The sequence below is a fragment of the Taurulus bubalis genome (genome assembly GCF_910589615.1).
Source record: "Taurulus bubalis genome assembly, chromosome: 21".
NCBI classification, from domain to species: Eukaryota; Metazoa; Chordata; class Actinopteri; order Perciformes; family Cottidae; genus Taurulus; species Taurulus bubalis.
The window spans coordinates 5986382-5998521 of NC_136609.1; the positions used below are offsets into that span (position 1 = coordinate 5986382).

Consider the following 12140-nt stretch of genomic DNA (forward strand, 5'->3'; position numbering starts at 1 on the left):
TGATATACTGCAGCCGCACAAACTACTGGATGCATTTGTAAATGTCTGTATGCCTAGCTCAAGTCACGGGCGTATGTGGGATCTCATGTCAGGCCATCGGGAGGCCTGGACACTCCAAAACCTTAGGCATCCAAAAACACTACATAGAAAACATATTTTTCATATAAATGACAGTAAGTGAACTATTAAAAGGAATAGCACAATGTTTTTGTGAAATTATCTTATCGGACTTACTTGCTGAAGGTTAGATAAGTAGATCTTAGCTAAGATAACTCAGCTAGGACCTGAGGCTAAACCACTACCCAGCATGCTCCTGGCTGTCTGATGCCTGGTTGCAGAAATAAATACAATTGAATAAGATGGATGAAAGCTGCAGGAGGATTGTTTCAGAGACCTGGATCCATCGTAGTCCAGGATCAAGCTGCATTTGTCGGGCGAACAGGACAGAGAGCAGAACTCTGTGTTTACGTCATGGTGAGCAAACTCTAGGTTGATTGTTTTTCTCCATGTTTATTTGTTCATGTGAAGACGTCGGCCTTATGGTTGCTGCCATTTACATTCCTTATGACGCAAACTCCCAAAATGCACCACAGGAATGTGCTACTGTTTTGTTGCATTTGTTATGCAGGGCTCTCAAGTGTCACGCATTGAGTGTGACTGTCACACATCGTATTTCTCATGCTGAAAAAAACTCTAGGCTATTTAATGATTTAATGTGCCGCAGCGCGCAAACATGACCTGGTCGCGCTGCCCTCACCATGGAGGAATCAAGCATGTCTCCCCCGAATCCCCAGCCAATCAATAAAAAGAGATGGGCGACACGAATAGCCAATCAGAAAAACGTATCTGTTGTATCTGGGTGAAATGTAATCCCCCCCCCCCCACCCCACTGAACAACAAGCGTGTCGAACTATGCAGTGAACTCACCGAGGATGGCCACGACGACGTCGTCTTTGAGGATTTCGATGGAGCCGCGGGAGACGAAGTAGAGCGCGGTGAGCACGTCTCCGCCGTGAACCAGGGTGTCTCCAGGGGGCGCGTGGGTGGTCTTGAACCTCATGGCCAGGGCCCGCAGGCAGCCCTTGGTGGCGCCTTGAAACACCTTGCAGCCCTCGAGGAGGGTCTGGTTGAGGTGGAGGCAGATATCCGCCTGCAGGCACTCTGGGAAACCCTTCAGGACCTGCGTGTGAAACACGAGTCAAAGCAGACGCGGTTACGGGCGGATCTTTAAAAAGCTGTCAGAGCTTCGGTGTGCAGGGATTCAGAATGTGTGCTGAATTTTGGTTTGGGGTGAAGTTGCAGCCAATTTGTTTGTTTTTTTTCCAGAGAAATTTGATACAATTGCCACTTGTGTTCTTTCCTTCTTCTCAAAACCCAGCGTACCCTGCGATGTCTTTCAACACAGTAGACTGTTTTACTGAGCCTTTCAGCAGCAGACGAGAGACAAGACAGAACATTTAGAAACCGAGAAGCTGCAGATAAATGACAGCACAGAGTGAAAAACACAAGCTCAATATTTGTTCTCTCCGTTTAGCACATTAAAAAAAAAAAATCCAAAAGTTTCACCGACTTTATGTCCTGAGAGGATGAATCTACTCTAGAACTATAATCTGCTATAAAAAGCAACACTATGCAATATTGTATTGAAGGCAGTCTGTCTGTTGAGATATTCCTCTATAAAGTAAAATATTTCTAGAAAAAAACATTAAATAATGAAACTTGATTATGCTTGGTCAAGCATCCCTACCCACCCAAGTTAGCCTGGAGAAAATGCACTGAAAGATATTTTGAAAAGTAATTTTAACATTCAATTTTCTACATAGTCACCATTTTTAAGAGGAGCTTCTGATGCATGAAATATACTTATAGTACACTTACCCTTTAAAGACAAAGATACAGTGACAAAACAGCTAATGATCCCCGGACAACGTGACCTGACTGTAAAGGACCACATTCTGTTCAGACTTTGACACCATAACAGACAGAGGTGAGGAAAAGGGACTTTGAGGACACATAAAGGACAGGTGAAACAAGAAAACACACGTGTTATCTTTGTCATTTACACATAAGATACAATGTGCTAATGACACAAGCACGGCAAAAAGAAATGTAGCCCGAAGTGGTTTTTTTGGTCTTTTTGTTGCTCAGAACAAAACCTGATCAGTAGATTTGGAAAGGAAAGACTGAACAACATTTGGCAAGCGCAGGTGCCACCGCGGAGCGTGCCGCCAAGCCTCCCACAGTGGGAGGGAAACCTGGCAGCGCCCGGCGAGGCTGTGCCCACTCTCACAGGCGTGATTCACTCCGTCTCTGGTACCCGATGAAAATCATAGGGGTGGCGTTTGAATACACCGATTTCAAAAGGTGCAAGTCCACGGTTAAAGGGAGAGTTTGGACATTTGAAGTGGGGTTGTGTGAGGTAACATCAGTGTGTTATCTACAGTAGATGTTTGGAGAAACAGACAGGAGTATCAGCACGGGACCAAAGCAATGTACTGCAATTTAGACACATGAAAGAAAAGTCTATATCAGCATGAGTTTACGCTATATTTAGATTATTTCCCCCGATTTATCTTGACGTCAGACAGTCCTTTCAGATGAGAAACTGAAGCTGTTATCTATGTTTTCTTCAAAAACACCAAACTCCTTTTGACAGAAACTGTAATTCTACCTCACATGTTGTTGGTCTACCGCTGCCAGGATTTTTTTTCTTCTGTTATTGTGTGACTTTGGTGTTTTAAAGTGTTAGTTCGGATCCACCAAAGTCACACAATAACACAAACTAACTAACCCATTGTGGCAGAAGTAGAACAGCATTTTTTGTGTTCTGTGAAGTTAAATTACTGTTTTTCTCAATGGAGTCGTGTAGCTTTAAAGAGAACATAGATTATTAGTTATCTGTCACAAAGGGCTGTCAGATGGCAAGATGAAGCAGAGAAAATATATTATATTGTAAATATAGCGTACATATGAACTGCTACTGATTTTTTTAGGTTTCTAAAATACATTATGCTGACCCTTTCCACAGCAGCTTTACTCCCGTCTGTTTCTTCAAACTGGGGGTGTGACGACTGCCATCTACTGTAGATAATACACCGTCTATGGATTAATATCTCATACAACCACACTTCAAAACATCTTTACTATCCCTTTAATGTGGCCTGCCAGAAACTATCAGTGTTCTGTGTGCAGTAACAGGCATGCACAGGTAGATACTGTAAAACCATCGATGATGTGGCATTACAGTACATGTTCATGTATGTAACAGGTGAGACACTGAGGGAACAACCACATGCATGTTTGGGGAAATAACTAAACAAACTGGAACGCTATCTGTTATTTTCTGTGCAAAAAGAAAAACAGCTCAACTCAAATAACTGAAACCACTCCACTACTAGAATCAAACACAGCTAGGGGAAGCTCTACTGAGGATCATTCACATCAGCATTAGTTGAGTCAACACATGTACCTCCTGCTCTTACCAGAGTGGTGGGGTCATTCCATTTGACATGAGGAAGACATGGAAGAGACAAACTTATATAAGTACCATGGACAGTAAGTATCATGATGAGAAAAGCCAGAGTTACCGTAATGCATAAGCAATAACTGGGGCTTTCATTTCACCTGCACAGTATAATCATGATGCCGACATTATACTTTGCCAGTGACATTCTTCACGATGTGGTTACAGCATTTTTCGACAGGATGGTTGAAAGTCACAAATGATTTTGGAAAGAGAAGAAGCAGCACAGGGGAAAGCAACCACAAACGTAACTTTATATATCGTTTTGAGGCCACACCCACTCTTGGCGTACCATATTCATGTCGATGCCGTTGGTGTAGGTCCAGGCGTGTTGGAAGTACTCCTCCAGCCTCTGCCTCAGCGGGTTTGGGATCTGGTGGAAGCGGATGAATTCTTTGACCCGGAGCATCTGGAGGTGATACCTGGCTGTACCGGAATACAACCTCTGGATGATGGCGGACACGTTCCCAAAGATGCTGGCGTACATTAGAGCTGGGAGAGAAGTCATACGGGTTTGAACAAAACCCCGGTGGCTGCTGCCACACTAATTTCTGTTGTCAGCGTTTTCTTATTTGTTACGAGTGCATAAAACAATTCATGCACTTGGAGTGCATTAAATCACAACTGTGTTAAATCAGCGGGGGATAATAGCACATTTAAAATTCTGTTGTATCCATTTTATGTTTACCGTCATAAATCAGCGTGTTTATCAGTAAAAGGCAGTATAATAGCGAAATTATATAGAGCGTGAGGTAACCCTGATTACAGAGGGTTGCATTAATAACAGGATTATAACACTACATGTCCTGTGAGTCAGCTGTCACTCACATCCAATGAGCATGACGCAGATGGAGAAGATCTTCTCAGAGTTGGTGTTGGGGGACACGTTCCCGAAGCCCACGCTGGTCAGACTGCTGAAGGTGAAGTACAGTGCTGTGACGTACTTGTCTTTGATGGAGGGGCCCGAGCTGGGGTCGCTGTAGTTGTACTTCTTTCCTACAATTAATACAAATATGTAAGTTAAGTACATACAAAACTACCGTTTGAAAATAGAACAAAAACAAAGAGGATCACCTATTGACACCCCCAGGTTGTCCAGCCAGCCAATCTTATGCTCCAGGTAAGGCTTCTCCACGTTGCCAATGGCGTACCAGATGCAGGCCAACCAATGGGCGATAAGGGCAAAGATGCACATGAGCAGCATGAGGACGGCAGCGCCGTACTCTGAATACCGGTCCAGCTTCCGGGCGACTCGTACCAGCCGGAGCAGACGGGCAGTCTTCAGCAGGCCGATCAGAGTGGTGGTCTAGAAACCCAAACGGAAAGATACACAGGGTTTAGTCGAGAGCAAACCTCCACAGACTACAAGTCACGATGACTACATCGACTTCTTATATACGGTCTATGGATTTAGTCATTCACTTGAAATTCATGTGCCGTGTGGCCCCTCAGGCCTTGTAGTCCCCTCAACATATTGCCTGGTGAATCTGGGAACTGGAGCCAATCACAGTCCATCAGGGGCATAAAGAGCCCGTCTGCACTCCCAGGTTTTGCTCCCCGCTTACACCCAGACCACTCGTATTGTGAGTGATCGTCAGGACTCTGTCCAGAGCGGTACAGTAGCTCTTAAGGACATAATATCGTTATATTATATTAATTATATCAGAAAAGAAGCAGTCATGTTGTTATCTTAATCTAAAAAGTAACACAACTATATTAGTCCAATGAATTTAAAGAAATCAAAAGTGCATTACAGTGTAAGCTGCTTATAGTGATCAAACTAAAAACTTGATGTCTGCCTGTTTAACTTGATCCTTTTACAGCTGGACACAGAAACATAATATTAAGTCCATACAGTGTGTAAAGAGTTAAAAAGTATTGCATTCATATGAATCATATTTCAGAGCTGCAGATACAGAAATACCTTTTGTAATATGTGGGCACAGCAATAAACTGCAAACTAGTGTTGCCTAGTTATCTAGATGGCACCTTAATGTTTTTTTATAGCACACTTTTTTTTAATTTTTTTTTTTTTTTTTAGGTATAACTGGTTGAAAACTACGCACGGCTTTTGATTGCTGATATTTTTCTGTGTGGCTCAAAATCTAATGAAAAACCTTGGCCACTGCTTTACAAATCTAAATCTACTTCCATCTCCCCTTGTTCAATTTAAACAACATCTCAAGTTCATTCAAAATCAAATATCTGAACTAAATCAGAGTTATACCAAGTCATTTGAAAATGTGACCTTCATATCGGTGCCAACATTATAGCTCAGTACATGGTTTGCTAGTGTGACTTCAACATGTGGGGATCAGCTCAAGTACACACTCTGAGAACCTTTCCCAGCAATCTAAATGAACAAGTTGTTTGTCTTCTGCCGGCGTCGAGGATCGGGGTCGGGGTCGGCTTAGAGATTCAAACGCGTGTGTTGTTGAGGAACGCTTAATCTCATTCACACGCTGCAAATCATGGCGGTCAGTATGGACGTGGCGTCAGTGGAGCCGAGGGTTTGGCGATTCGTCCGTTTGGCCGACGATGAAGCACTTCTCAACTACTGCACATGAAGATTGAAAAAAAAAAAAAACAATCAAAAAATAAACGCTAAAAAAAAAAAAAAAACATGAATATCGACAGCTTGGAACCCCTCAAAGAACACACACATACACAGACACAGACAGACTGGCGTGCATACATTATACATGTACGCACACTGCCTTCTGTTCCGTTTAATTTACAGCGCTTTAATCCTCCCGTCTCAATTTTCTAGATTGACTAAATTAGTACGAAGACTATGAGGCGGGCATACAGCCACGACACGAATCCTGATCTATCAGTGCAATCTGTAAAACACAATAAGTGAGAATGCTCATAGGTCCTATTGTACCTGACAATCATCCTAATATCCCTGGGGAAATCATTACCACCGTGTTATATGTATTAGGCCTCATGCACAGGTGAGAGGAAACAAAACATGGCATTTTAAAAGCAGGAAGGGGGCCAGTGGATTTTTTATTTATTTATCTTTTGAAGATGATTCACGAGGTAGAGCGCGTCTCCATCATGGTGAGGAAGCGCGCTGTAGCTGCTTCTGATGGGTCCATTAACGAGCCTCTGTCGTCCCAATCTCACCCCTAAATCACCGCCATCATTCACCGCCATGCATCCGGCCGGCGGGGCCCCCTTCCACTGACGGAGCGAGCAGTGAATGAATCATACATCGGAACAGATGAGCTCTGAACGACCATCGCCGGTGGGCACAGGCCGCCCTAGGTGTGGCGCTGAGGAGTCGGTCAGATGACACGGCATACGGCACGCGGCGTGTGATCGTTAAACATTAAAGGATTTTGTATATAAAAACTGCTAATAAAGAAAAAAAATAACATCATGTGATGAAACTGAACATGAACGACACTTTTATTTCTACTTAATCTAAACTTCGAAGGTAGTCGTCTTAACTTTTAAGAACAAGAAACAACAATGGGATCATTAGAAACCGTTCCCACAGCAGACATATTGTCCCTTTTTAAGTTGAGACACACATTGTATGAATACATGCAAGCAAGACTGAACCAACGGCATGAAACCAAACAATGATCTGGGAGAGGCCGTCGGGCTGAGGGAAGCGTTCTCTGGGTTTCTGGTTAAATACACCAGAGCTGCACGGGTCACAGCTGCATTTAGTTTATTCATCTAACCTCACAAGGAAACCACTAACTGCACAACTAGTAGTGAATACTTTAAAACCTGTCTGTGTCTAATCTGACTGTATGCACCACTCCAACAGGGCTACAGTGAGATTGAGGGGGCTGCTGTTTACAATGAACCTCTCTCCCCTCTCCTCTCTGTTTAGCAGCCGCTGCTGCAGGTTCTGCAGCATAATGGAGCGGGAGTGCATTTCCTGTACAGTCTGCTTTAACCAAAAGGCAGAAATAATCCCCAATGGGGGGCATTAATTAAACAAAGCTTGAATAATTTGCATGATAATGTATATTGAAAATCTGCCATTAGAGAGCTTGACTCTGATAGTTTATGTAATACTTATAAATTGCTCTTTCCCAAGGACAAGATCCATTCAATACTAATCATTGAAATGGTCAATTCAGTGGAACTGCCTCATTGACAACAATTTATAGCCTAAAGCTACTGTGGACTAAAGTTTATGTTAGTGTCTGAGTGAGTGTTTGGGACGACTAAACCAACAAATGGACTCATTTCTAAGTAAGATCACTGCTGCTTCAAGACATTTGGAAAAAGTATTGGTTGTTAATGTGCATCAACCCCACTCTGCCTGGGATTAAAGGAAAATTATATTTAAATTCTGGTTAAGAGCACATTTTCACACTAAACCTCCGTAATTTGCAATTACCTCAAATTTGGAATCTAAGCACAAGTGCAGATGGACAAAATAGGCAAATATTGTTATGGAAATGATGGCGGAGCTCAGATGACTCCTGTATGTAAATGTAACACCAGAGCATACATTTCCATTGGGCAGCCTGCAGAGCTGAGATCTGCACGGATGGAGAAATCTCTCATGGGCGGTTTCAACCTGCCAGTTTTCAATGGAATCAGCAAAAAAAAAAAAGGAATCTTGTCCGTATTGTCTGAGATGGTTTCCAGGCAACTAAGGCGCATGGGATTCTGTCTAAAAATAGTCTCTGCACAAAGAGCTAAAATAACGCACCTTAAAGGCGAGCGCTAAAACTGTACACGGACGTGTTATTTTCAGTAGCGGTCGGAGATCGGAGGAGCTAAAAATACGATCTCCTGTTGCTCCTCTCGTCCCGTCCCGTCACTGTGTGCTTTTGACACGCGCTGTAACGGGAACACGCATTCTGTCATCTAGCCGCATGACGGGGACATACATCGTGCCACGCCGTCGCTCAGCTGTCTGCTCGGCTTTCTGCACCTGCCACTCACTGCCGGCCTCGAACCACCTCCCACCACAGGAACACACACCTACCGATAAAGAGGGCCTCGGCCCCAACACACATCAACCTGGGATGGTTTCTCTCTCTCTCTGTGTGTGTTGTGCTCGCTGTTGTGCTCACAATGAGATTTGTCAAATAACTGCACTCCCTAAACTGCTCTCTGAGCTTTAGATAACTTGCTCAACCTTCTCCCTCAGACACACACAAGCTAAAGAGATCCTCGCAGGCAGAGCGGTTAGGGAGGCGGAGACCTTTTGAACCGATTCGGATCGCCCGGGGGCCTTCCAGGCGGGCGCCGCTGAAAAGAGAGCGGAGGGAAGCAGATGTGACAGCCGGGCGTCAGATTGCTTTAGTGGTCCGAAGAGCTCAGAAACAGAACATGACCGCGCGTCACGACGCAGGAGGAACGACAAGGGGCTCGGCTTTTGAAAAGGGAAAATGATTCTGATGAAAGTAAAAATCACACAAATACATTCAAACACACATTGATGACAGCCCGACGGAACAAAGATTCATGAGTGATTCCTTCCAGCTGTGACAGTTCCAGCTCCTCCGCCCATACTGAAGACATAAATGATAAATGGGCTGCAGGTTTACAGCACTTTTCTAATCTCGTTGACTCCTTAAAGCACTTTAAAGACACAAGCCAGCACTCTGCCATGCACACACCCACGATGCCACCTGCTCATCAAGGCACCACACGTTCACACTGGGAGCAACTTGAGGTTCAGTGTCTGGATCGGAACATTTCTACATGTGGAGTGGAGGAGCCAGGGCTCGAACCACCGACCCTCTGATTCATGGACGACTATCTAAGATTCATACCCATTCACACACACACACACACACACACCGCAGGAACAGCCTGCAGAGCTAATCGGGGTCAAGTGTCGAGCCCAAGGACACATCGACATGGACAAGTGGAGCCGAGGAATTGAACTGTTGATCCTTTGATTGAAGGATGACCCTGCTCCCTGATCGAACTGATCAGATTGAAGGGGCTTCCACTTTGTCCAAAATGAACACAAAGGAAGTTCCTCGTTAAATATAGATATAACAAAAAAGAAAAGCTTCCTCTGAGGAAGACTCTTCATGACTTCCAAACGGCCTGACTAAGAGACTGATGAGCCCCCTCTCACCTCATCTGATCCTGAGCCGAAGATGAGCAGGTCGAATGGGATGGCGGCCACCATGTCGATGAGGAACCAGCCTTTAAAGTAGTGGATGGCGATCTTGGCCGGGTGGCTGACTACCTCCTCGTTGGCGTTAACGTATGTGGTCCTGAAGTTTATGAGGATGTCCACGATGAACATGATGTCCACGATCAGATCCACCACGTTGAGCGGGGAGCAGGAGTAGCCGCACTCCCGCCTCCTCTGCTCCTCGATGTCGTTGAGGAGAAAGGCGGCGGAGTAGGGCGTGAAGATGGCCGTGTAGATGACCAGCAGCAGGATCAGCCAGTCCCACACGGCTTTGAAGGGACTGTAGTGGAGGATGGTCCACTTGTCCATGCGCGGGGTTTGGAGCTTATACTCGGGCAGCACGTCTGCACCCAGAGAGAGGACCTGAGGGAGACGGAGAAGAAATGCTTTAAGAACATCTACGAGAGAAGACGCGGACATTCTGAGATTAAAATCACAAATGTATGAGAATTATAACAATTTTTTTAAAGTGTCATGGAAAGACACAAGAAGATTCTCCAAGATTTTGTGGTAAATGTACGACTTTAATCTGGAAATATTGGATCAAAATATTACTCCCCGGCTTCGAACATTTTCTCTCATGCTTTACTAAGTTTGTGCATGAAGATCAGCATCCCAATCAAATTTTTCAAATGCAAAATTTTAAGTCTTATTTTTTCTTTTTTGCAGAAAGCATGACTTAAACACTGGGGGTGTAGAGTTTGACAGACGTGGGCATTAATAAGGCAGCAAAGTTGTCGGAAAAGATGCTCTTGCATTGTGGGAATTGTAGGACAGTGTTTTGGGAATAATTCATAATAAGTCTTTTTTTTTTAATCTATCCTACACAAGGATCCCGAACTCTGTGAAAGTGTAATTCTGAGTCACTGAAGAACCATGTCGGTTAATAAAAAAGTAGTTTCAAATTCTCCACTGTACAGTGTTTCTGCATGTAGATGAGGCTACAATTAATCTTAAACATGCCTTGTGCTTCGAGAGAATATGTTAAATTCAGCTAAATGTTAATGCAGTCCAATACACGCCAGCTGCATTAGCATTTCTGTGCCGTTCCGACGAGCATGCTGCTACGTGGAGTTGCATTTTGACATATGACGGGAGATTAGGTCATGGAAAGGTCATGTTTGTGGACATGCGAGTAATCTGGACGTAGGAGTTGAACTTCAGCGCCATGACTGCACATACTGTACAATCCTAATGCACTTATCTGCCAACTGAAAGAAATCTGCTGATCTGCTCTGGCATGAGCAGATCACTTCAAAATAAATCATTAATGTGTTAAATGAAGGATGTTAAAAAAAGCTTCAAGTCTAATAATCTAAAATGCAAAGTATGCATCAGAAACCTTGACATAATCTCTACAGAAGGCAGCTGCTTCTGAGCCATGCAGAGCTCTAGTGTCATTTCATTTAGGTTCAGTTGGAGCCCTGGCCGTGATTTCATAACCTTAAGAGAATCCTGTCACTATTAAAAAGAGGAAGAGAAAGAAAACCGATAAAAAAAGTAGTAATTGTTGTCTTTTACTGTCAGTGCTATTTTACAGTATTAACACTGCATGTGACCTGTGCTGGAAGATGAAAATACAGTAAAAAGTGAAGGAAAGTACAAATATTTAGGATGTTATATTGTTTTTAGGGGTACATTGGCATCCAGTTTGGAAGGGGTTTGAAATGGCATGTTGATTCATTGTTAAGAGTCTCTTTTTTTATAAAAATATTACCAATACAAATAATACTATGATGATAATGATACCAAGATAAGATAAGACATGGCGATGACGACCATGACGATACTTCATCTTGAATTAAACTTTTTTTTTACTGAAGAAAATCCTGAGACTACAGCCGTAATCACTTGTAAATATCAGGGAAATTGTTCAAAAGTTTAACCTAAAGTAAATCTCTTTCAGGTAAAAAAAACTATCTGCATGAAGAAAACAACGGCCTGCATAAAACCCTGACAGTGTTCTGCCTCGAGCTTGGAGATCCTTATCTCTGCTATTACACTTACCATTTATACCTCAATAGCTTTCAACATCAATATTACAACGGCGATACGGACCATTTGGGATAAGAGTCTCAAGGACTTGGAAGTAATAATTGGAGCGGGCAGAGGACGCTTCTACTCATCTATAGGTGCATCTCAAGTCTCTAAATTGTGTGGAGGGAAATCGAGGGAGCCATGACCGAGGAGCCCCGAGAGCGAGCTTCCAGGAAGTGTTTTAACACTGGACACGCCCCCTCACTGTTCATCTGTTATTTGATTGGACGCTGCAGCTGAGCGGACTGGTCACTGGAGTTTCAAACCAGAGTGAAGACGATCAAGATAACTCAAGCTATATATTATATCTGTTTTCTTATTCACCATCTGGTTAAAATATGTTCATTGTAGGTCTTAACAAAAGGACCTCAAACAACTCTTCAAAGATCTGATCTGTTGTGTGTGTATGTTATGTATGTAATTAAAATCAGAGAGAGCTGGAGA

At 43.5% G+C, this 12140-nt stretch overlaps 1 protein-coding gene across 1 annotated transcript in view; it reads right to left on the minus strand.

Annotated features, from left to right (window-relative positions):
* The window catches only part of LOC306752904 (voltage-gated inwardly rectifying potassium channel KCNH7-like), a gene marked incomplete at both ends in the record, with an annotated part of 66838 nt that overhangs the window by 11917 nt on the left and 42781 nt on the right, over positions 1-12140 (minus strand). The window contains 6 exon segments of the mRNA XM_079236734.1: positions 928-1180; positions 3679-3809; positions 3812-4015; positions 4352-4519; positions 4598-4829; positions 9597-10022. Of these exon segments, the coding sequence (XP_079092860.1) occupies positions 928-1180; positions 3679-3809; positions 3812-4015; positions 4352-4519; positions 4598-4829; positions 9597-10022 (1414 nt within the window).